This window comes from Syngnathus scovelli, chromosome 22 (assembly GCF_024217435.2).
Source record: "Syngnathus scovelli strain Florida chromosome 22, RoL_Ssco_1.2, whole genome shotgun sequence".
NCBI lineage: Eukaryota > Metazoa > Chordata > Actinopteri > Syngnathiformes > Syngnathidae > Syngnathus > Syngnathus scovelli.
Window position 1 is genome coordinate 4,263,632 of NC_090868.1, and position 24,404 is coordinate 4,288,035.

Sequence of the window (24,404 nt, forward strand, 5' to 3'; positions counted from 1 at the left end):
TTAGATGTGGAAACCCAGACATTGAATTTATTTATTTATTTATTTATTTATTTATTTATTTATTTATTTATTTATTTATTTATTTATTTATTTATTTGGGTACGTTTCATCAACAGATTTGCACACTTGGCCATTTTGCTCCTTGCCCATTCGTTCTCACCTCTTCACTTTTCAACTCACGTCTCACATTAAGCACCGTTTGGGGCACTGGATCTCTGAGGCATTCTTTACTCGGGTTACCATGGAAACAGCCACAGACGTGCCACGGAGATGTAAACAGTCGGAGCTGGGAGTGTGTTTTATTCAAGGAAAAAGAACCCTCTGCATCCTACGTCCACCCACAACTAACTCCCATGCCCGGTAAGGGGGCAGGAGGAGTTTCTTAAAATGAAACAAAAGAGCAGAAAACTCATAATTTGAATTTCACATTAGCAAGTAAGAAAAAGTCATTTTAATTTTCTCGAATATGTTTATTTGGAAGACGACCTTTAAAAAAAAAAAAAAAAAAAACACTATTAAATCATCATTCAGAATTAATTCCGTGTGTATAGTGACACCTCATTACATCTTTAAACTGCTTTGATAAAAACACAGCAGTGATGCCAAACCTTTGTCTTTCCCGGAGCAAAACAAAATGTGTCATAGCACGACGTGACATTTAAATCCCGTTAAGTGCCGTGTAATGAGGCCGCCGTAGAGCGCAGAGTGACTCAGGTACCGGTAAAGTGGAGGCTCCATTTATTGCCTTTATTCCGCACGTGTACTTAAAAAGCCACGGCAACACTCTAAATTACTCACATGGAGCACCTCACTGTCAACCGTGAGGGTATTATTTGGTGGGATAAGCTAGGGACTCTGGAAATGACGGCATTAATTCAGCGGGGTTAACTAAAATTATCTTCAGGAAGTAGAAAACAAAACGGTATGAGCTGTAAAGACGCAGCGGGATGTTATGTGTGTGCCTGAACAGAAAGCTTGCCCGCTCTTCAGCTGCCCATTACAACACTTTACGCCCTCTGAGCACGTGGGATACTTATGTGTACTCCGTTTATATTTAGAATTTCTTTAGTCACAGGAAGCGGGGTGTCAAACTAATTTTTGTCACAGGCCAAATCGTTTCACAGTTAAAAATGCACAAAAAAAGGTGTTGTTTATATCTTAAACAGGGTTGTAATTATTAAAGTAACTTGTAATCTAATTTACCGTATTTTCCGGACTATAAGGCGCACTGGACTATAAGGCGCACCTTCAATGAATGGCCCATTTTCAAACTTTGTCCTTATATAAGGCACACCAGACTATAAAGCGCACCATTAATGCATCATGTCAGATTTTTAATCCAAATCATTCTCCATTTTATCTTTTTATTTCAACTTCAGTCGCAACAAATTAGTTTATAATCACAAAATAATGATCCATAGTCTTTTTGATTCATGATTCATAGTCTTCAGCGGGCCACTTATGATTGATTTCATGACACAATGCTTCGGGCCAGTTTAAATTTAGGAATTTGGTCCATATATAAGACCTATAAGGCGTGCTGTTGGCTTTTGAGAAAATTCTAGGTTTTTAGGTGCGCCTTACAGTCCGGAAAATACGGTAGCTACTTTTAATATTGAGTAATTAGTAACTAAATGACTTTTTAAAGCATGTAATCGGTACAGTAACTAAGCTCACTTTGGCAACACTACTAACAAGGCCGCATGCTAACTAGGCTGCATGCTAACAAGGCCGCATTCTAACAAGGCCACATTCTAACAACGCCGCATGCTAACATGACGATATAAAGAGCGCACACTGAGTTGACGGGCAGGAAAAACACGATTAAATATTTAGTTCAGACGCTCCAATTGATCAGCAGAAGTCTCTTTTCCGGCTCATCTGCCTCCATGTCACCGAGTGGTGAGAGATCATAGACTGGTTGCACCCAACAGCGTCTTAATGAGCCAGTCAAGCAAAGGTAAGCCTGTGCGTAACGTTGCATCAGGCGTCGCGAGCAAGCGACACTCGTGTTAGCGTGCTAAATTTAGCTTGGCGGATTTGCCGTGTTGCAGAGGTATGAAAGCTTTTCATCAGTTGGCACCGAGAAGCGTTTGCACAGCAAGAGGTGGATGAAAAACTCTGTTCACTGTTAAAGAAAGCAATAATGTTTTTTTTAGGGTTATAATAGTCCAATTAAAAGTCATAACATTGCCACTTTGATTGATGATTCATTTGGAATCTAAAATTGTCTCCTGGTTGCATGGGGGATGAATTTGTCACTTGAGATGAGTCCTTCTTGTTTATGGAAGGAGATAATTGTCGAAATGACAATATCTGTTTTCTTGTTTTGTAAAAAAAAAAAATCCCCCAAGTTCATTTTTATGCCCAATTTAATTCAGACTGTGTTGAGTTTTAGAGCTCGGCAGTTGCTACGCAACATAAAATTCACTTCTCAAATCCAGTGATGATAAAATGTTTGCTTGACCTTTGAGTTCATTTTGAATTATGACTTGGAGTAATCATAAAGCAGTTGATGTTTTATTTTATTTATTTAACAGCATTTCAAATTCTAATCTGGATTACTTTCCAGTTTCATTCCATCTGTATTTGCCCCGCCCCTTCCTTGTGTCTCCACCAATCAGCTGCCTCCTTATTCTGTCCAGGTGTGCTTGTCTTCTGTTTGTTTCTGTTCTGTCTTTGTCCAGTGCTCCTTGTTTTTGCACTTTCTCCATTTTGGATTTGCAATCACCCTGGCTCACCAATGCTTGATTTTTTTTTGTGGCTCAACCTCCAACATACCAACTATGGAAATAATCTTCAATGTCTCCAATCAAAGGTAAATCAATTGGTTATTTTTAAACTCAAAACATGCATGTAAACATGGACAGTGATTTATTTTTTCCACACAGAACATTTTGAAAATCGCTGGTTTTGGTGTTCCACCCAATAATTAATTCTAGCTCACTGTTGATTCAAGAGAGGGCTCCAATTGAAGGAAAAGTGAATTACTGCTTTCAACAACCAGGCAAGATTGCTCCAGTCAATCACAGGGCAGTCGGTGACAACTGTTAAAAATTAAACTGGGTCGTGAATTACTGATTGAATAAAAAAAAAAAAAAAAGGGCACTGGGTTGGATTTGATCAAGAGTTCTGCTGATTGTCAGTCTGTTCAGTACCTCCACTTCAATCAACATGTTGAAATTCTCAAGTGCAACCATTTTACAAAGCGGAAATATTGCCAATCGCAAAACCCAGATGCCCTACAAGTGCACCGTATCAGTGGAACAACTTATTCACAACCTAATTTTCAGTGAACGACTGCAATTTATCAATTGCTGGTCCACTGTTCCTGCAGAGAAGAATAGCAATGTTCTATTTCACGGCAGAAGAAACAGTAGCCACAGGACGTTAGCATTAGCATGTTATGCTAGCCAGCCTAGCTACTTGATGTTAGCGATATTAGCTGTCTTTTGTCATTGTATGAACAAATTGAAAAGAATGTCGGAAGTGAACAGTAGAAAGTAGATGCTCTTTTCCGGAACAAATAAACTCAAATAATTGTTAATTTCATGTAGGAGGAATTATTTATTACCTGTCTATGGCGGTTTGCATTGTTTGTTAGCATTGAGCTAAACAGACTTATCTAAAGCAAATTAACCTGGATGAGGGACGGCAGAATAATAAAAAAAGATGCTATGGTTTATCCTCAAAGATAATCCCAAAATTTAATTTGTAAGAATCCATATTTCGCCCCAAATTAAACCACTTAGGCAACACGCTAATTAGCTTAGTATTAGCAAACTGTGTGTCCTTGAATGTCAGGCAGCATCTGATGATTCATTGCCTAATCATAACATATATTTTCAATATATTTGAGACAATTTCCAGCCATTTTAGCGCAAACGCGAATTGCTTTTGTTCAGCCATCATTCGCACGTCTTAACAATATCCGTCTGGCGGTGAAGCAAAACGCATCGTGCCTCTTATGTGCTGTGCGTTCTCTTTTATTATTATTATTGCAGAAAGGCTGCAGGGACGTGAAGGACATAATCTATAAAATGAAAAGAATTGACTGTTTATTTGAACAGGGACATACATTGAATTTTTTCCCCCGTATTGAGTTACATAACCAATGTCAATTTTGGATTCACCCTCAAGATGGTCACGATTAATTTCCTGTCAACATTCTACCTTGACACCTAAATTGTGTTCTTGATATCCACTCAAATTACAAGAAATTATTCATTTTGCTCTCATTCATCCTATTTTTCCCATTTTAATGTGTGAATAGAAACTCTCATGCCCTTCAGTAAGACTGATCTCGCAAAGTAATTTTTCTCATTAAACTCCTTTCAACCGCCCAGTTAGGATTCATAAATCTCATCGCTCTATTAATCCACATGTAATTAAACAGGATTTCCGTCATTCTGCTTGGTGAAATATTTATTACCTGTGCCGCTAGCAAACGTGTATTAACCAATGTCTTAACATTTACTATTAAAAATGTGAAAACTAATCACAGAATCTTAAAATGGAGTGACGCCATAATAGGATTCATATGCTCCCTCTAATATTCCAATTTGAAAAGCATTTAGAAATCTACAGAAGGCGCCAAATGTTTATTTTAATAGCAACACGGGTCGAGCTGGAAAGTGGAATTTTTCTTCAAAGTGTTATTTCCGAGCGGCGAAAGTATGTCAGCAGCCCCTTGGATGTTAAGAATGCCTCTCCGCGAGATTGCCGGTGTTTATCTGCTCAGACGGACTGGTGCCTGGAGGCGCTGCGGGCCTCTTTGTTTCATTAGCATCATTTGATTACCAGCGTCTGAATGTATCACTGGCATCACATTCGCAGCTGAAGGCGCCGTCTGTGTTTGAGTGGGATGATAGTGGAAGGAATGTGACTCAGAGCCAGAGACTCGGGCGTACGGCTCATCCTCACGCCTATATCGGAATGGGGGAGGGGCAACTTATTAGTTTAGCTAATTCCAAAACGGTTAAAACAAAAGGATCATCAAACATCAACACTACGCACCTAGCATGTACACAATTGTGAAGTCATGGTACGTAAATAACAAATCAGTCGTTAAATTAGTCAATATGAGCAAAGAGGCTCGTCAACGCTTTTAGCTACCATGCTAGTCTTAATGAACTCAGTTTTTGACAATATTAAAAAAGCGGTCTATTCACAACTCCGGGAAGGATTACGTCACATTTTATATCTTTGCAAACCAGGCTGCCTGGTGTGATTAAGTCCGGATGATGTAAACATTTTTTTATTTTTTTTTTAAAGTACAAGGCAAACAAACACAGAATCAAGCATCCGACAAAAGTGTCAGGAGTTGCTTGGCAACAGGCGCAGAGGTGAAGTGCAGAGCAAAAACATTACAAAACCAGAAAACTTTGCCAGATAATTATGAACAATTCTTATCAACTAATGATTTTTTTTTTAAGTACAGTTCAGTTATATTTAACTTTGAATCCATTTAGGAACACAGTAAGCCATTTCTGATTCAAATTTACTGTGAGGAATTATAACGCGAACGTTAATGCTAACGCTTGATGTTAAAAAGGGGCTCTATTCTTTATCTGGCTGCCATGGCGACTGTGGCGCATTCAAGTCGTCAACCTTTAGTTGAAGGTGCTCGATATTTTGTTCAACCACGAAAGGGCGGCCTTGGTGGGTTCGATTGAAAAGATTTGAGCTGCAGAAAACGTATTCTTTTCAATATTAGCGAGCCAATGAAAGCAAGTAATTTAAGTCCCTCCCTTTGCCAAGGCAAGCTTTTATCAAGTCTGACAATTTGCAGTCAGAGATGAGATGACATCAAACAAACGAGCATCGTCAAATCGGCGGCAAATTTTTAACCTGACCCCATCAGTCAGCGAAAGAAACACATCAATTCTCATTAGTTGTCGTCGAAAAAGCATTCGCAAGATTGATGACCTCATTTGTCATTTTCACAAATTCCATTCTGCTTGGCACATCAGAATCAAAAGTTTTTGATATTCAAATCTTTATTTTATAAATGCGACACATTATGTTGTTCTCCGATTTCCACGCACTGTATCAGTCCCAGTCGCCCACTCCATAAAATAATATTTTTTTCCCCCCCCTCCGCTATCTTTTTTGTATTACTGTGTAATGAGGACTCATTCTTTCCAGTCGTTTGCTTTCATTCAAATGGTTTGTTGGGCCTTTCCCTCCATTTGCCCTTCAAACACCATTCATCCTTGCGGCGCCATGGCAACAAGGAACACTCACGACAAAGCAGCTACCGATATGAAAAAGGTTTTGTGAGATAGAATTGAAGGAAATTTGAAGGGTTTTTGATTCAAACGTATCAGTTCAATCAGGTCACTTTATCATTTTTGTATACGTCATACAGATCAAAATTGACTCTAAATTTATATAAAGCGCAACTCATTTGATAAATTAAATTGTAATTGTAAACTGGTGAGTAAAAATGCCAATCAAAGTGAAATTTGAGTTGCCTGCCACATCTCAAATTCAAAAACACAAACCCAGCTTAGACTGAATCTACAGTTAGAAACCCATAAATACTCTTAAAAAAGACTTTTTTAAAGTAAAAAAATATTTTGTTTTTGTTATTGTAAATTTAAAAAAAAAAAATCTCAAACATCAGTTTTAAAAATGCACTTTAAAACTAAATATCGACTAAAATGGTTATCAATTTTGTGTTAAGCGGGGTTGTCAACTGCTGAATTTAACTTGTAATCTAAATGAGTAACTTAATGTAATCAGGACAGGAGACGTAAGCTATTATTTCCGGAGTGATTCTACTGACATCTAGCGGTAATAACAGCACACTGCAATAAAAGATGATTTATTTTCATCAGCAGCGATCAAACAAACCACCAAACATTCTGGAAAACTAACTAACAACGGACTAATCCTTGGAAATATGATCCTAATTTCTGATTTATTTTCATTTTAACAGCGGGAACAAAATGACGAAGATGAACATCTGGTTGAAAAGGAGTTTCATCATGATGACAAGCTTGATGATGGTGAGTTCCTTTTTTTATTTTATTGTAATATATTAATAGAATTTAAAAAACGAATCAAATAATGATTCAATTAAAATGTATAGCGCATAAAATCGTTTAGTTGATTTTAAGTACGTGCAGACATTACTTTTGTAACATAACGTCTGTGATTCTTTGTCATTCCGCCAGAGGGAGCCCGCATAGCACTTACTGCAGCGAAACATCTCAACTGTCAAACTATTTTTCTTAAACATGTCTGTATGGAATCGATAGGAAAGTTTATTCTTTCCTTCATATCTTTCTTTCTCGCTCTCTTTCTCTTTCATACACTCTTTTTCTTTTTTCCTTTCTTTGTTGTCTCTCTCTCGTGGTTGGTGGCGGACAGCTTCCGTGTTGTGCAACTTGGCCTTCTGACAGGTTTACTGTCATCGGGCTGGTTTTTCATCTGCGCCACGAATGCTGTGGCAAATGTTTTGACACTTTAAGAGCCTCGGCAGGCACCCGCAACAATCATAACCTGTCATGTTTACCCCATCCACTTCCTCTACGTCGTCTTTCTATCCACGCTGACCTGGAGGATAATGTAAACGTTTGTAGCTTTAATACGCGACAGAAAATAGCAAGAGCCCCCTTTGTGATGGTTTGGGGAGAGGAAAAGGAAGGGGGGGCAAGCTAGCCAAGCATGTGGAAATCTGGCCCCGGTTGTTTATGTAAACGTGACGTGTGAAGGAGTAAACGCAAGGTGACGTGTTGCACAGATGGTTTTCTGCTCTCAGCGTGACCCCCAGAGGTCGGCCCAGTTGAAGCTTGGAAACATGCTGTGCCTTTTTTTTTTTTTCTTTCTCAGAAACAATTCACAATGTTTGAGGAATAGCCCTCAGGAATTGCTAATTTATTTTCACGTAATTCAGGAGTGGACAAGAGTTGTGTGAAAATGAACTGCAAAAAATTCGCACAAGGAGCTGCTGTAGGTCACAGCTCACACTTTGACACTCACACAGATGGATTTTAGTCTTGTTTGAAGAGTCACAAAAGCAACAAAATATTAGCAAGCGGGGTCAATGATCTGTTAAAATGCTCATTTACTCTTTTTCTCTGCTTTTTGGTCAGAAACTGGTGTGTCCCCTCCTCCTTAGCTCCACCAGTGTCCAGCTATTATGTGTTTTGGGGAGGAGGGGTTTCTGGGATGGATTCATGGAATTTCCTAAATATTATTCTCGGTGATTATCGGAAGCTTATCTTGACAGCCTGCTTCCTTTTTGAGGGATGAAAGTGTAAGCAGGAATAAAATGCTTAGTTTTAGATTGGGATGTTTTTTGCAGTGCTAATCAAATGGCTAGTGTGTGTGGTGTCTGCGGGGGTGGGCGGGGGGGATTCTTGTCACACAAGAAGACAATGTGTGCTTTATTATGGCTGAGAGGAAACCAAGTTGCACCATGGCTTTTTTGTCCGTTCATCAGCAAGTTTTTATTCCTCCTTTTAGTCTTAAAGGCACCCTGCCAAAAGAATTGAAGAATTGCTTCTAAGCATTCCATAGCACGGGACACATCTGGATGAAGGCGCTGGGGAAGGAGTTCCCCCTCCTTACATTGAGAAAAAAAAAAGTGCGATGGATGAACAATGTGCACATCTGTTGAGCTTTCTTCCCGAAAATCCTTGGTTTCGCCCCCACCGTCCCCACCTCCAAGTTCGGTCCCCAATGCAGTCCTAATCCCGCCCCCCCCAGTTTCCTCTCCTCACTAGCAGAACAGTTCAGAAGGAGGGGGGGCGGGGGGGCGTGTAGGATTTTTTTTTTTTTTTTTTTTTGCCTTTTTGTTTTGCACATTTGTAAGCGTCACTGTTGAGAAGACGTCGTTACTCTTCTTTTTTGTTTGTTTTAAGACTACAGGAGGATTGCAGGAGACAAAATGGGGAAAGTGAACATCTGGTTGAAAAGGAGTTTCATTATTGTCACAATTCTGATGGCGGTGAGTGTTTGTTTTTCCCCAATGCATATGTTTCCACTTCATTTCCAGTTTCATTATGTAGCATGTTATTGAGGCTCGCCTGACAGATTTTCAGAAAAAGACAATCTATCTGTAACAAAGTCATGTCGAAACTTGTAACGTGTCACGTTGTGTGCTGTCACTGATCATTTTTTTAATTATTTTTTTTCATCGCAGACGGCCGGCGCGCTCATGTTGGCCGGGACCCTTTTCAGCCACGGGTACTACCATCAGAATGAGGAGGTAACGCCCCCTAACTGCCAAATCTGCTTTCTCTCTCCGGGAATGTCGTGCGTCACATAAAGACGAAAAGCAGACAAGCTACTTAAATTTATTACTTTAAAAGCTTCATTGGAGGTCACGTGGATCAAAAGCTATCTATGGAACGGACAGCGGTTTGCTAGCTTCGGTGATTTCTCTTATTTAAATTGTTTGGTGTCCCGCAAGGGTCAATGTTCAGCCCTTCATCATTTGTTATGTGCGTCATTTGTGAGGTGGAACAGAATGGTGCAGCAAAACATGTAGACAGACAATATAAATATAAAGGATACAGTTTGGCGGATACTTATGATCATAATAATGACGACTTTAACAAATCCACAGTTTGAGGATATGGTCATGGGCATCAACACCATGTACGCTTTGTCCATCACTACTCTGATACTGCCCATCATCGGCATATATGGTGCATGCAAAAAGAAGAGATGGGGGCTCATTGTGGTGGGTGAACACACACACACACAAACGCACACTTACACACATGAGGACAGAGTTGGCAAAAAAACTCGTATTTAAAAAGTAGAATGATTCTAAAAGTGGGGTACGAAAACCACTAGTGGTGTCAGCGGCTCCCTCTAGTGGACAGGTGTCAAACTCAAGGCCCAGTGGCCAGATACGGCCCGCCACATCATTTGATGTGGCCCGCGAAGATAAATTGTACATCAAATTCGTGTGTCGTTACTAGAATTGCAAATTGTCTTCACTTTTAAATATTTGACCAGTTTTTATTCGTCTAATTTGAAAACGAGTTATTTGTCAGTTTGTTTTGTAGCTTTTACTGTATACAATATGAGGTGCTCATACATTTATTTGGGTTGACCGTCATAATGGCCCTCCGGAAGAAGCTATGACTACAATGCGGCCCGCGAAAAAAATGAGTTTGACACCCCTGCTCTGGTGGTACCACTGAATTTAATCCATTGTAGAGTTCAGTTGTATTTTCTTTTCGGAACTCGGACAAGGTGGAAGGAATTATGAAAATGGAAAAAAAATACATAAATGGCATTTGAACAGGGGAGTGTAGACTTTTTATATCTCCTGTGTTTTCCTTCCGACTTTTGTGTTGTGCATCTCAGTTCACAGTTTTAAAGATCCTGGGCAGCCTGTTTCTGCTTTGGGTAACCATCAATGTGCTGATCGTGCACCCCATGGTAATTCCCAGACATGTTTTCTTTACGTTCTTGTCAACTCTGATGAATGACACCACAACCAATCCATGTGTGTGCTCTCATTTGCAGCTCATCAAGACCGTGTCTGAATTATACCTAGGCATGCAACCGATTAGCAACGCCACTGAGATCAATATGAAAATCCTGCAGAAGACCCAAATAGAAGTGGGTGACAACAGCTGGCGTAAATACAAAATGGAGGACTTCTTGTTCTTATGTTTACTTTCTAGATGGAATGCTGTGGAGTGGAGCAGGGCTACACGGAGTGGGGCTATAACATCTCCGAATCCTGCCTGTGCAATAGCACCTGGTCCAATTGCGTGAGTATACAAAAAAATAACACCGTGTTGCGAAACCCCATTTAATTTCTGCTCTCCATTTACTAATATTTCACCTCGCTTTGCTAATCTGTTACCGCAGTTTACTCACTTGTACCCTCATTTTGCTTCTAAAAAGCAACAATTATTCCAAAAAGATGCTTCAAGAAGTTTATTGACATTCCCAGTTGGAGTTTATTGTTAAATTAAAGATCAAACAAGCAGTTACACTTTCTATTAAATCGCAATTTAGCTAGCTATCTTAATGCTAACATATTATACAAAACTAAGAACACCGGCATTGATAGCACTGAGCTCAATGTATTTACTGAATAATACTGCCCTCTTGTGGCCAAGGACTGCACAGCAGAATACGTTCCAACTGTAAAATTCGTTTCTTTTTTAGTTTTTTTTTTGATTGATTGATAGCTTTATTTCGAACACATCCAAAACAAAAAAGAGATAAAAAATCACTTTAAAATTCCATATATAAGTCCGTACAACAAACAAACAATAAACCAACAAACTGAGAAAAAAATATATACATAAATAACTCAATAAAGAATGCTCGAAAAGGAGTAGGAGGTAGCATAGCTTTTTTAGTTATGTAAATTCAAGTTTTTTTTGTGTTCAGGTTGAGGCCCCCACGAACAGCAGCCTGTTCCAGCTCGCAGAGGACACGCCAGTCATGATTTATAAAGAGGTACAGGAAACTTTTATTGAACACTCACTAATGTTTATATAATATTATAATGTGTGTGTGTGTTGCAGCCATGTCTACCAATTCTGATTTCACATACAAACTTGGCCATAAGCGTCGGGGTGGGCCTTTCAATGGGCCTGGCTTCACTTTGGGTATGGACCTTCTGGATGTTTGACAATTCCGAGCAAGGACTTTAAATGGTCTTGTTTCTCCCCAGACGTTGTCGTGCGTGCTGAGTATCGCCATCTTGTGTCAGCTAAGAGAAAAAAAGGACACGCTGGTGGTGGCGTATAGTCGAGAGGCCAAAACGGGTAACTACGCCGTCCTCGCCGAGCCGGCGGAGCTCACCTAATGGTCTGGACGCACCTCAAAAGTCACGTGTGTGAAATCAGTGCTTAACCTAACCAAAATTTGTGAAATAGTGAATGTTGTATCGTGTGCAATTGAATGCAAGCATGGGATTCCTCGAAGGAATTCCGTGAGGACGTTTTTGCTGTGATGTTCCTATTATTGTTTGTTTTAAAATTGAATTGTGCAATAAACTGATTGCATTTTTTTTTGCCCCTGTTGGTAAAAGGAGTTCTTAAAGGTTTTATCTGTTTATAGCTTTATTAATAACCAACAACCTAAAGCAACAATTCTTACATTTTATTTCCTCTATTTACAATCAAGTATATTACATAACTGATGCCATTACATATTCATTGGACACAGTTTGGAAAAAAAAAATGCATGAAGTACACACATTTTGCCCTTCAAATAAAATGGATGAAATAAATAATAATAATAAAAAAAAGCTTTACGACTCCATAAATGTGCTTTGATACAAACTGAGGTTTCCAGTGTATACAATGTATGTACATTCTCTGTCATTTCTGTTTTAATGCCATTCAAACCTGTCTGATTAAATAACAAACACTGTGCTCCATACATAAAGAAGTCGGTTAAATACATTTCTATGATATATTAATATCTGTCTTTCCAGGTTTGTGTGGAAATGTTATTCCCCCCCAGTGCATGCTGGGATAGTATGCTGGTTAACACCCACTAAGATAATCATACAGATCATAATTGTATTGGCTAAATGTTTATAGGCAAAATGCATGTGGGTTACATGTCTTGTTTACATGCATTTGAAGTAATATTCAAATGATGGCCTGATTATTAATGGTATACAGCATATTGTGTTGTACATGTGCAAATTCAACAAAGGTTCGCCGCGCGATGACTAGAAGGCACCGGGGACGTATCGATTGGAATGGAGCAGGGCCATGAACTCCTGTTTGCGCTTCATCTGCACCATCAGCTTTAAGCTCATCACCAGCAGAACCGCCTTGTGAAATTAAAATGTGCATATTATTGCTTGGATAAAGGGGGCAAAGTGATTGAGAAAAAAAAAGAGACCTACCCAGAAAACCCCACTTCCAAATTTAATCCCCATGGCCAATGAAAATGCTCGCTTCAATGCCGAGACATAGATTGGAAGGCAAGCCTGTAGATTTGACACAGTAATGAATATAAATTAAAACATATATCTAAAAACGCATGGACATTCCTTATTTATTTATTCTTTTTTTTTTTTTTGTGTACCTAATGAAGTGTCCGAGTGACATCATAGATCAAGCAGCCAATCAGGAGGTGGGGGTGAGGGCGGGTGGGGCACTTTTCACTTTCAGTTAAGCTTTGGCCATGATTTTTCCCTAATGAACTGGCCTGTTATTAGGTACACTTGAAAGTGGTGGTGTACCTAATGAAGAGTCCGAGTGCCGTCACAGATCAATCAACCAGCCAATCAGGAGGTGGGGGTGAGGGCGGGTGGGGCTCTTTTCACTTAAACCAGGGGTGTCGACCTCCAGTCCTCGAGGGGCCGCGTTCCAATATGTTTTCCAAGTCACCCTCGTTAAACACACCTGCGTGAAAAGTTGAGGGCATTTTCATGCGCTCCAGGAGCCCAACTTTTCACGCAGGTGTACTTAACGAGGGAATGTTTTTTTTTTTTTTATGGTGACTGTGTTTTGTTCTTGTACAAGATGAACATACAGTATAAAATAAGTGCAGCTGGAAACCACAAATAAATACATGCTGTCCTGATTGATGATAAGACTTGGACGAAAGTGTTTTCATGAACATATTTTAACAAATTTGCCAGGGGTGTCGGACTCCAGTCCTCGGTGGGCCGCGTTCCAATATGTTTTCCAAGTGACCCTCGTTAAGCGCACCTGCGTGAAAACTTTTAGCTCATTTCATGTTCTCCAGGAGCTAAAAGTTTTCCCGCAGGTGCGCTTAACGAGGGAATGGTTTTTTTTTTTATGGTGACTGTGTTTTGTTCTTGTTCAAGATGAACATACAGTATAATAAGTGCAGCTGGAAACCATAAATAAATAAATACATGCTGTCCTGATTGATGATAGGGCATGGAGGAAAGTGTTTTCATGAACATATTTTAACAAATTTGCCAGGGGTGTCGGACGCCAGTCCTCGGTGGGCCGCGTTCCAATATGTTTTCCAAGTGACCCTCGTTAAGCGCACCTGCGTGAAAACTTTTAGCTCATTTCATGTTCTCCAGGAGCTAAAAGTTTTCCCGCAGGTGCGCTTAACGAGGGAATGGTTTTTTTTTTTATGGTGACTGTGTTTTGTTCTTGTTCAAGATGAACATACAGTATAATAAGTGCAGCTGGAAACCATAAATAAATAAATACATGCTGTCCTGATTGATGATAGGGCATGGAGGAAAGTGTTTTCATGAACATATTTTAACAAATTTGCCAGGGGTGTCGGACGCCAGTCCTCGGTGGGCCGCGTTCCAATATGTTTTCCAAGTGACCCTCGTTAAGCGCACCTGCGTGAAAACTTTTAGCTCATTTCATGTTCTCCAGGAGCTAAAAGTTTTCACGCAGGTGCGCTTAACGAGGGAATGTTTTTTTTTTATGGTGACTGTGTTTTGTTCTTGTTCAAGATGAACATACAGTATAATATAAGTGCAGCTGGAAACCATAAATAAATAAATACATGCTGTCCTGATTGATGATAAGGCATGGAGGAAAGTGTTTTCATGAACATATTTGAGTAAATTTGCCAGGGGTGTCGAACTCCAGTCCTCGGGGGCCACGTTCCAATATAGTTTCCAAGTTACCCTCGTTAAACACACCTGCGTGAAAAGTTGAGGGCATTTTCACGTGCTGCAGGAGCCAAACTTTACACACAGGTGCACCTAACGAGGGAAAACATGTTGGAATGCAGCCCCGAGGACCAGTGCCCTAGATATATATATCACAGATATCACACACATGGCGATCTGTGACTGAATAATTAATATCTGGGGAAAGGCATTCTTTCATTTTCAATTCTTTCATTCTTTCACGGTTTCAAAGTAGGGTTTAAAGCCATAGTTGGGGCTTCAAACATGGGTTTAAAGCAATGGTTAGGGTTTCAAAGTATGGTTTCAAACTAGGGTTAGGGTTTCAAAGTAGGGTTTCATACCAGAGTCAGGGTTTCAAAGTAGGGTTTAAAGCTGGGGTTAGGCTTTCAAACTTGGGTTTAAAGCTAGGGTTAGGGTTTCAAACTAAGGTTTCAAACTAGGGTTAGGGTTTCAACGTAGGGTTTCATTCAAGAGTTAAGGTTTCAAAGTAGGGTTCAAAACTAGGGTCAGGGCTTCAAATTAGGGTTTCACACTAGAGTTAGGGTTTCAAAGTAGGGTTTAAAGATAGGGTTAGGGTTTCAAAGTATGGTTTCATACAAGAGTTAGGGTTTCAAAGTAGGGTTTAAAGATAGGGTCAGGGCTTCAAAGTAGGGTTTCATACTAGAGTTAGGCTTCCAAACTAGGGTTTAAAGCTAGGGTTAGGGTTTCAAAGTAGGGTTTCATACCAGAGTTAGGGTTTCAAAGTAGGGTTTAAAGCTGGGGTTAGGCTTTCAAACTTGGGTTTAAAGCTAGGGTTAGGGTTTCAAAGTAGGGTTTCATACAAGAGTTAAGGTTTCAAAGTAGGGTTTAAAACTAGGGTCAGGGCTTAAAATTAGGGTTTCATACTCGAGTTAGGGTTTCAAAGTAGGGTTTAAAGATAGGGTTAGGGTTTCAAAGTATGGTTTCATACAAGAGTTAGGGTTTCAAAGTAGGGTTTAAAGCTGGGGTTAGGCTTTCAAACTTGGGTTTAAAGCTAGGGCTAGGGTTTCAAACTAGGGTTTCAAACTAGGGTTAGGGTTTCAAAGTAGGGTTTCATACAAGCGTTAAGGTTTCAAAGTAGGGTTTAAAACTACGGTCAGGGCTTCAAATTAGGGTTTCAAACTAGAGTTAGGGTTTCAAAGTAGGGTTTAAAGATAGGGTTAGGGTTTCAAAGTATGGTTTCATACTAGAGTTAGGGTTTCAAAGTACGGTTTAAAGATAGGGTTAGGGCTTCAAAGTAGGGTTTCATACTAGAGTTAGGGTTCCAAACTAGGGTTTAAAGCTAGGGTTAGGGTTTCAAAGTAGGGTTTCATACCAGAGTTAGGGTTTCAAAGTAGGATTTAAAGCTGGGGTTAGGCTTTCAAACTTGGGTTTAAAGCTAGGGTTAGGGTTTCAAACTAGGATTTCAAACTAGGGTTAGGGTTTCAAAGTAGGGTTTCATACAAGAGTTAAGGTTTCAAAGTAGGGTTTAAAACTAGGGTCAGGGCTTCAAATTAGGGTTTCATACTAGAGTTAGGGTTTCAAAGTAGGGTTTAAAGATAGGGTTAGGGTTTCAATGTATGGTTTCATACTAGAGTTAGGGTTTCAAAGTACGGTTTAAAGATAGGGTTAGGGCTTCAAAGTAGGGTTTCATACTAGAGTTAGGGTTCCAAACTAGGGTTTAAAGCAAGGGTTAGGGTTTCAAAGTAGGGTTTCATACCAGAGTTAGGGTTTCAAAGTAGGGTTTAAAGCTAGGGTTAGGCTTTCAAACTTGGGTTTAAAGCTAGGGTTAGGGTTTCAAACTAGGGTTTCAAACTAGGGTTAGGGTTTCAAAGTAGGGTTTCATACAAGAGTTAAGGTTTCAAAGTAGGGTTTAAAACTAGGGTCAGGGCTTCAAATTAGGGTTTCATACTAGAGTTAGGGTTTCAAAGTAGGGTTTAAAGATAGGGTTAGGGTTTCAAAGTATGGTTTCATACTAGAGTTAGGGTTTCAAAGTACGGTTTAAAGATAGGGTTAGGGCTTCAAAGTAGGGTTTCATACTAGAGTTAGGGTTCCAAACTAGTGTTTAAAGCTAGGATTAGGGTTTCATACCAGAGTTAGGGTTTCAAAGTAGGGTTTAAAGCTGGGGTTAGGCTTTCAAACTTGGGTTTAAAGCTAGGGTTAGGGTTTCAAAGTAGGGTTTCATACAAGAGTTAAGGTTTCAAAGTAGGGTTTAAAACTAGGGTCAGGGCCTCAAATTAGGGTTTCATACTAGAGTTAGGGTTTCAAAGTAGGGTTTAAAGATAGGGTTAGGGTTTCAAAGTATGGTTTCATACTAGAGTTAGGGTTTCAAAGTACGGTTTAAAGATAGGGTTAGGACTTCAAAGTAGGGTTTCATACTAGAGTTAGGGTTCCAAACTAAGGTTTAAAGCTAGGGTTAGGGTTTCAAAGTAGGGTTTCATACTAGAGTTAGGGTTTCAAAGTACAGTTTAAAGATAGGGTTAGGGCTTCAAAGTAGGGTTTCATACTAGAGTTAGGGTTCCAAACTAGGGTTTAAACCTAGGGTTAGGGTTTCAAAGTAGGGTTTTATACCAGAGTTAGGGTTTCAAAGTAGGGTTTAAAGCTGGGGTTAGGCTTTCAAACTTGGGTTTAAAGCTAGGGTTAGGGTTTCAAACTAGGGTTTTAAACTAGGGTTAGGGTTTCAAAGTAGGGTTTCATACAAGAGTTAAGGTTTCAAAGTAGGGTTTAAAACTAGGGTCAGGGCTTTAAATTAGGGTTTCATACTAGAGTTAGGGTTTCAAAGGAGGGTTTAAAGATAGGGTTAGGGTTTCAAAGTATGGTTTCATACTAGAGTTAGGGTTTCAAAGTACGGTTTAAAGATAGGGTTAGGGCTTCAAAGTAGGGTTTCATACTAGAGTTAGGGTTCCAAACTAGGGTTTAAAGCTAGGGTTAGGGTTTCAAAGTAGGGTTTCATACTAGAGTTAGGGTTTCAAAGTACGGTTTAAAGATAGGGTTAGGGCTTCAAAGTAGGGTTTCACACTGGAGTTAGGGTTCCAAACTAGGGTTTAAAGCTAGGGTTAGGGTTTCAAAGTAGGGTTTCATACCAGAGTTAGGGTTTCAAAGTAGGGTTTAAAGCTGGGGTTAGGCTTTCAAACTTGGGTTTAAAGCTAGGGTTAGGGTTGCAAACTAGGGTTTCAAACTAGGGTTAGGGTTTCAAAGTAGGGTTTCATACAAGAGTTAAGGTTTCATAGTAGGGTTTAAAACTAGGGTCAGGGCTTCAAATTAGGGTTTTATACTAGAGTTCGGGTTTCAAAGAAGGGTTTAAAGATAGGGTTAGGGTTTCAAAGTATGGTTTCATACTAGAGTTAGGGTTTCAAAGTACGGTTTAAAGATAGGGTTAGGGCTTCAAAGTAGGGTTTCATACTAGAGTTAGGGTTCCAAACTAGGGTTTAAAGCTAGGGTTAGGGTTTCAAAGTAGGGTTTAATACTAGTGCTAGGGTTTCAAACTAGGGTTTAAAGCTAGGCTTAGGGTTTCAAAGTAGGGTTTCATACTAGTGTTAGGGTTTCAAAGTAAGGTTTAAAGCTAGGGTTAGGGTTTCAAAGTAGGGTTTCATACTAGATGATGACGTCAGAGCCTCCCCAGTCATGGACCTCACCACACATCACTGCTACAGCATACACCATCAATTCCACCAGCCTTACATAGTGGAGTGGTAACTGCACTGGACTGTGCACCCAGTGATCTGAGTTCAAATCTTAATGGGATCTCAAACATTTTATCCTGGAAAAAATTGCAACATAGTTGCTTGGTGCTACCCAATAGAATCATTTTGGCATTAAAGTAGGGTTTAAAGCTAGGGTTAGGGTTTCAAGGCAGAATTTTATATTAGAGTTAGGGTTCTCCTGCACTTCCTGATTGGCTGGTTGATCTGTGACGTCACTCGGACACTCCATTAGGTACACCACCACTTTCAGGTGTACCTAATATCAGGCCACTTCATTAGGGAAAAATCATGGTCAAAGCTTAACTGAAACTGAAATGTGCCCCACCCACCCTCACCCCCACTTCCTGATTGGCTAGTTGATCTGTGACGTCACTCGGACACCTCATTAGGTACACTACCACTTATTAGGTGTATCTAATAACAGGCCACTTCATTAGGGAAAAATCACGGTCAACAGTTAACTGATAAATGCCACACCAGGCTGTTTGATTTGTGACGTCACTCATGGACACACAACACAATACATAAATATATGTATACTTTTTTTTTTTTTTACCTCTTGATAGACATATTGGTTCTTTGGAGCCCCTAGAGTTGCGCTGCCTCGCAGTCGTATCTGTTAAGCAAAAAAAAAAAAGTATAACAATCCTCTCAAAAACCGACAGAGGACGCTGTTACGCAACCAAAGAAAAACAGGAACTGAACAAGTTTTTTTTCTTCAATTGTCTAATCCTTGATTACGTAGTGTTTTCAATTCTAAAATATAATAGAATTGTAAAATATTCAGATGACTATCAACGGACTGACTTACTGTGTATTCTTCATAAGGCCACCTTAACATTTGCTAAATATATATATATTTTAAAGAAGTTGTAAAATATTTACCTTGTTGAATACATTAAAAAGTATGTCATTTTCTTGAGTGAGATTAGATGATCAGATTATTTTATTGTTGTCGGCTGTATTTGATTCAATTTTTAAAAATACCTTGATCATTTATCCTTGGAAAAAAATATTTTTTTAAATCTATAAAATAATCACCTCATCCTTTGATGACATAATTTCAATTTTATTTTATTTTGCACTCCTGCAAACTATTCAATATGTAGTGTACTGTATCTTAAAGTGATACTCACGCATTTTCCTGGCGACTGACAATGACAGGAAGCAGGGATGGCTGTGCCCCAGTCTTTGTAGCCTTCAATGACCCCACAGCATTTAAACTAGTGAGAACACACATATACACACACAATACGATCAGTCTATTTATAGAAATGGAAATCTACTGCATTATTGATGAATGAGCTTACATGTGCTTGAATACTATGAAGTAAGGTCCTGTTAACTTTGCTGGTGGTACTCAGAGGCATCATGGACAGCAACTTGGACTCCTCTCTCGCTACCCCTTTCTAAAAAGAGCCTCTTAAGGTCGATTGAAAACAAAACAGTGCGTGCATAGTCTACCTCGTAAATGTCCTGGTAGCTTAACGCTGTTTTGACGATGATCGTTTGACTGGCTGCTGCCATCCCGGCTGCAAACTGGAAATGTCACACAATTGGAATAAAAAGTCTACACACCCCTGTTTGATGATGTTATACAGAATATTTGAATTACCAGAATCAAACACCACCTCCTCCCTGTGCAGGCTCCGAATACCCCGAGCACGGACAGCAGCAGGCAGGCAATCTCCAGGATGTATAAAATCACCACGGACACGTTGGACACCAGCTTAGAAGACAAAAAATGTCGAGATTTATATACGTACTCGGGTATCACGAATACTAGCGACATCAACAAATTAAAAATGATATAAAAACGTGAGTTGAGTGGTGGTTAATCAATGCTGTAAAAATGGGGAGGGTGGGGTGAAAGGTCAGGGTCACATGTACAGGGTCTGATGATAATTTATTGTCTCGCTCAAGGACATGCCAGCGGAAAAGAGATGCTCGCCACAACGGTAACACTTTAGGAGTCCCACCTGACCCGCTTGCAGGAGGTCCCGGTGGCCAACTGCCGTCATGATCAGCATGAAGAAGCACAGAGCCTTGGAGGAGGTAAACGACATGGTCTGCTTGGTTCAGGGTTATTTTTTTTAAAGGCTTCAATAATTCATCCAGCCAACAACATTCTATTTATTAGTTCTTTAAATAAATTTAGAGACTTTAATGAACCTAACATATGTGTTTTTTTTATTATATCACAAAATTATTTTCATTTTTCAGTGATTCTCAAAGTGAGGGCTCCCTCTAGTGGTAAGTGGTAGATCACTGCCTCTGGTAACTTCAGCAGCATTAAACTTTTTCTCCATGCATTTGTATTTAAGATTTGGAAAATATTTTATTTTTAACTTGTGTTATTAAGTTAAATTTTATTTATTAGTTCACAATACATTTCCACGTTTTAATATACAACATGTTCAGGTTTCAAATAAATGTTTTCAAAGCTGTATTGTTTTAATCTACAATTTCAAATGCCTAATTTTGGCCAACCCTGCATGGGCCAAAACAATAAAACTTTGAAATATCAGACACGCTTGGATGTTGTTTTGGCCTCCACAACATTCACCTTAAAAAACGTGCATTCTGATGGATGGCTTCCACGTGACGTCATCTGCCATTTATTCAAGTCGAACCCGCAAATGTCAAAAATCCCCTCAAAATTATAGCAGGACTGTGCACAAGGCCTCTGTTTATTTATTTATTTATTTATTTATTTATTTTGAGCACAAGTTGTCTCAATTCATCCCTCAACCGGTCGGCGATGCACCTACCATGTTGACAGCGCAGGCGAATATGAACGGCCTCTTCAGGCTCGTTTTATCCGCCACCACGACCACCGCGTTCCGCTGCATGTCACCGCCGCAGACCCCCAGCTTTGACAACGCCCTGAAAGCACACGGGAGAAGGAGAACGGGCAAAGAGGCGTGCTGGTGATGTTTAGAACGTAACGGCATCCGAAAGCGTGCGGGGACGTCACTGGGGCGATGCGCTGGATGTTGCTGCGTTCAGGGACACTAGTAATTCTTAGAATCGTTGGGATTACGTTACATGTGACGTAACCGAGACGTGCAGTGCCAGTCATAACTTGAATTTGAATTAAAAGAAGAAAAACGGCAACGGTCATCATTAGGAACCAAACAGATTTTACAAAAGCACATTTTGTATTGCATTAAAAAAATGAATGCTAAGGTATTATAATAATTTAGGCTTTTTTTTTTCCTATTACTGGAATAGTAATAATTATTTCAGGATTGTTCTTTTTCTCTTAGTACTATTGGCAATAATGCAATAATTTATTGCTCATAGTGTTTAAAACCTGGAGAAATTCAAATAAGTATAACTTCATTTCCCACAATTCAACATTCTTAAAGGGACAGGACACCGTTTTATCTAGAACAGGTAGGGTGGGATTCTATTGTTTCTACAGGTGTGAGGTAGAGAGCGAGAGAGAAGGGGGAGGAACTGAAGTCGCTACAAGAGGACTGATGGTACTAAAGCGGCCAGAAAGGACAACACAAAAGGAAGAACAGGTTGATAAGACGGAAAAAGGACTTTTTTTTTTGGTGTTGTCTCTGAATGTAAAGAGAATTCAGTCAAGTGGATCAACTTTCGAAGATCGTGGAATTGAGGGATGTGTTTTGCGCTGCAGTTACCCTTGAAGAGGGTCACCGCCTGAGGGCAGAGATACTCCAAAACAAAAGATTGCTAGCTTGGAAATTGCAAGGAAAATGTCAAGAACTTTTTAACCTTTAAACAAAACTATCTAACAAAGAGTCTTCAGGAACTGGTCGGACGGGATTAATGCGGACACATTCGTTCCAATTTACCCCGCGGTGAGACATATTTGCTTGTGCAAATTGATTTTGCCCAAAATATCACCCGGCATCCCGGCGGCCTAAAAATCGGGCCAGACACCCCCACCGACCCTTCCAAACATCCTCCAGGATGCAAACTCCAGGGCTGGAACATGACGACTCCTTCGACTATTTATTCAAGATCATCCTAATCGGGGACTCCAATGTGGGGAAAACCTGCGTGGTCCAGAACTTCAAGTCTGGAGTTTTTTCAGAGAAGCAGCAGAACACCATTGGAGTGGATTTTACTGTACGCACTTTGGATATTGAAGGCAAGAAAGTTAAGGTCAGTAACATATTGATTTGCTGTTACCAGCTTTCAGGGAGGTTTGATATCTAATCCATTGAAGACAAAGTCTGACAAAAAAGTCCAAGCATGTGACTGTTGATACAAAAGATAAGGAAGCACTCAAATTAGTTCCTTGTTTTTGCCTTTAAGTTTTTTGTGGAATCAGTTGATTACAACGCTAACATGCCTAAACTCAAACTGGTCTTTAAAAAGACTATTAATGTCATCAAGCGTAAGTTTTCTGGGTTTTAATTACAAAGGGAGCTTTTAGTATCCAAAACAAGTCCGTCCGGCCTCTGGAAACGAGAACCGGTTCATCAGGTTCCTCTGCGTGACGTCTCGGTAAAAGAACCATTGACAAGTAGATAAGCTGCATAATGATTGGTTCTGCTAAAGTCGATATCGTGTTAAAATTATGGCAGTAAGCCAGAATTACGACAAAGTTTAAAATGACTTAGGCAATTATGTCATTTGGCTGTTTGTTTGCTTTGGCTTGCTAGCAAACATTTTGTAGCGTTGGCATTCTACTCAACTCACTTACACAACAAGCATCAGTTTGGCATAGTAAACAAACAAAAAAAGACGTTTAACGCTACATAACATCTGCTAGCTTTATGCTAGCACATATTTAGGACCATAAACAAGCTAACAAATAGCATCTATTTATATAGTATCCAGCTAGCTAGCTAGTTAACTATGAATCTTTGTGTACATGTCACAGGGCCCTCAGGTGACTTGACAAAAACTTGTTCCCCTTTCTCTTTTGTACTTGCTACAGTAAACAAGTGCGGATGAGCGTTGCTATGACACCTGTTGCCATACTAACATAGCTAGTCACATGCTACCAAGCTATATTAATTAACCTTGTAATCTTTTAAAATAGAATACTTCAGTACAGGAATCAGTTTTACTACTTATGTAGGTATTGAACGTGAATATTTTACCAATTAATACCTTGTTTAATAGATGCAAGTGTGGGACACGGCAGGACAGGAACGTTTCCGGACCATCACTCAGAGCTACTACCGTAGCGCTCACGGCGCCATGATCACCTATGACATCACACGACGTGGCACCTTTGAGTCGGTGAGCGACTGGATACGGGAAGTGGAGCTTTACGGGGCGGCTAACGTGGTGTTGGTACTTATCGGTGAGTGTACGCTTTGGCACATCGGTATATGAATGGTTGTTGTTTGAATGTCTGTCTTTGTTAACTCAGGTAACAAAAGTGACTTGGAGGAGGAACGTGAGGTTCTGTTCGAGGAGGCCTGCTCCCTGGCAAATGAAAGGGGTGCACTTGCTGCTTTGGAAACGTCTGCTAAGGTAAAATGAATAAATAAAGTCAATCTGCTGGTACTGACATAAGTGTGGCTTTCCAAATCAGGAGGGTCAGAATGTGGAGGAGAGCTTCGTAATGATGGCGAAGGAGCTCCTCTCTCGTAACGGCATGCAGGTCCACCAGGACGAGCTGGAAAGCTTCAGCAGACCCCGACTTCTCCTCAGAACTAATTCCCGTCCAGTGAACGGCACAGTGGGCGCTTTCACATCTGCAGACAAAAAGTCGTGTTGTTGAGGATGACACGCGTGACAATGAATGAGGAACCAATCAAGAGACATTACCTAATTTTGCATTTTCTTAAGATCAGAAGTTTTCATGGATTGATGTCGTTCTCAGTGTTGGACGCTTTTCCCTGTTTGAGAACAGGTGACAGTGGACATAAAATGGCTCACAAAGTGAAAGTTAATTTTTCTGTTGTGATCATAATGATACTTTGAATTGTATTAAATGTGAAACAAAATGTTTGCCGTGAAACTCATTGTAATGAAAGTTAATATTAGCCTAAATTAAATAACGACGTTTAACAAAAAAATATATTAAGCTTAGGTACCGCGCTGTTCTAAAATGTGAAACAGTGACACCAAGCGGAGAGTCTATGAACGTCACCACAATCTCATTGGCGTTGTAATTTGGTTAA

General features: G+C 39.8%; 3 protein-coding genes across 5 annotated transcripts; 2 read left to right on the forward strand and 1 right to left on the reverse strand.

Annotated features, from left to right (window-relative positions):
* Positions 1-2,662: 2,662 nt before the first annotated feature.
* On the forward strand, positions 2,663-12,001 carry LOC125992341 (tetraspanin-8). Of its 2 annotated transcripts, XM_049761288.2 has the most exons (11): positions 2,667-2,818; positions 6,944-7,013; positions 8,874-8,959; positions 9,155-9,220; positions 9,581-9,697; positions 10,333-10,407; positions 10,495-10,590; positions 10,656-10,745; positions 11,377-11,445; positions 11,514-11,597; positions 11,663-12,001. In XM_049761288.2, the coding sequence occupies exons 1-11, from the start codon at positions 2,744-2,746 to the stop codon at positions 11,795-11,797; spliced, it is 963 nt and encodes a 320-aa protein (XP_049617245.1). In that variant the 5' UTR covers positions 2,667-2,743; the 3' UTR covers positions 11,798-12,001. The 2 variants fall into 2 exon arrangements, with proteins under 2 accessions (XP_049617246.1, XP_049617245.1); XM_049761289.2 differs by lacking the exon at positions 9,581-9,697 and having other exon boundaries at positions 2,663-2,818.
* A 71-nt stretch (positions 12,002-12,072) lies between these two features.
* LOC125992349 (tetraspanin-8) lies at positions 12,073-21,316 on the reverse strand. 2 transcript variants are annotated; one of them, XM_049761298.2, is made up of 9 exons: positions 21,057-21,315; positions 20,265-20,330; positions 19,901-20,014; positions 19,750-19,824; positions 19,596-19,694; positions 19,422-19,508; positions 18,842-18,901; positions 12,854-12,937; positions 12,073-12,778 (listed from the first exon to the last, which is right to left on the reverse strand). In XM_049761298.2, exons 1-9 carry the CDS (start codon positions 21,237-21,239, stop codon positions 12,674-12,676), a joined length of 873 nt encoding a protein of 290 aa, XP_049617255.1. In that variant the 5' UTR covers positions 21,240-21,315; the 3' UTR covers positions 12,073-12,673. The 2 variants fall into 2 exon arrangements, with proteins under 2 accessions (XP_049617255.1, XP_049617256.1); XM_049761299.2 differs by lacking the exon at positions 12,854-12,937 and having other exon boundaries at positions 21,057-21,316.
* A 394-nt stretch (positions 21,317-21,710) lies between these two features.
* On the forward strand, positions 21,711-24,227 carry rab19 (RAB19, member RAS oncogene family). Its single transcript, XM_049761302.2, has 4 exons — positions 21,711-22,425; positions 23,395-23,578; positions 23,648-23,751; positions 23,813-24,227. Exons 1-4 carry the CDS (start codon positions 22,231-22,233, stop codon positions 23,999-24,001), a joined length of 672 nt encoding a protein of 223 aa, XP_049617259.1. The 5' UTR covers positions 21,711-22,230; the 3' UTR covers positions 24,002-24,227.
* Positions 24,228-24,404: the final 177 nt, after the last annotated feature.

Bases quoted from the DNA above. Each gene is read 5' to 3' on its own strand.
- rab19 (XM_049761302.2), top strand. From the start codon at position 22,231: ATGCAAACTCCAGGGCTGGAACATGACGACTCCTTCGACTATTTATTC. The intron at 23,579-23,647 runs GTGAGTGTACGC...TTGTTAACTCAG, and splicing joins CGTGGTGTTGGTACTTATCG to GTAACAAAAGTGACTTGGAG. The intron at 23,752-23,812 runs GTAAAATGAATA...TTTCCAAATCAG, and splicing joins CTTTGGAAACGTCTGCTAAG to GAGGGTCAGAATGTGGAGGA.
- LOC125992341 (XM_049761288.2), top strand. From the start codon at position 2,744: ATGCTTGATTTTTTTTTGTGGCTCAACCTCCAACATACCAACTATGGA. The intron at 7,014-8,873 runs GTGAGTTCCTTT...GTTTGTTTTAAG, and splicing joins TGATGACAAGCTTGATGATG to ACTACAGGAGGATTGCAGGA. The intron at 8,960-9,154 runs GTGAGTGTTTGT...TTTTCATCGCAG, and splicing joins TTGTCACAATTCTGATGGCG to ACGGCCGGCGCGCTCATGTT.
- LOC125992349 (XM_049761298.2), bottom strand. From the start codon at position 21,239: ATGCCGTTACGTTCTAAACATCACCAGCACGCCTCTTTGCCCGTTCTC. The intron at 19,695-19,749 runs GTAGACTATGCA...GGCTCTTTTTAG, and splicing joins GCTACCAGGACATTTACGAG to AAAGGGGTAGCGAGAGAGGA. The intron at 18,902-19,421 runs GTGAGTATCACT...TTTGCTTAACAG, and splicing joins GTCAGTCGCCAGGAAAATGC to ATACGACTGCGAGGCAGCGC.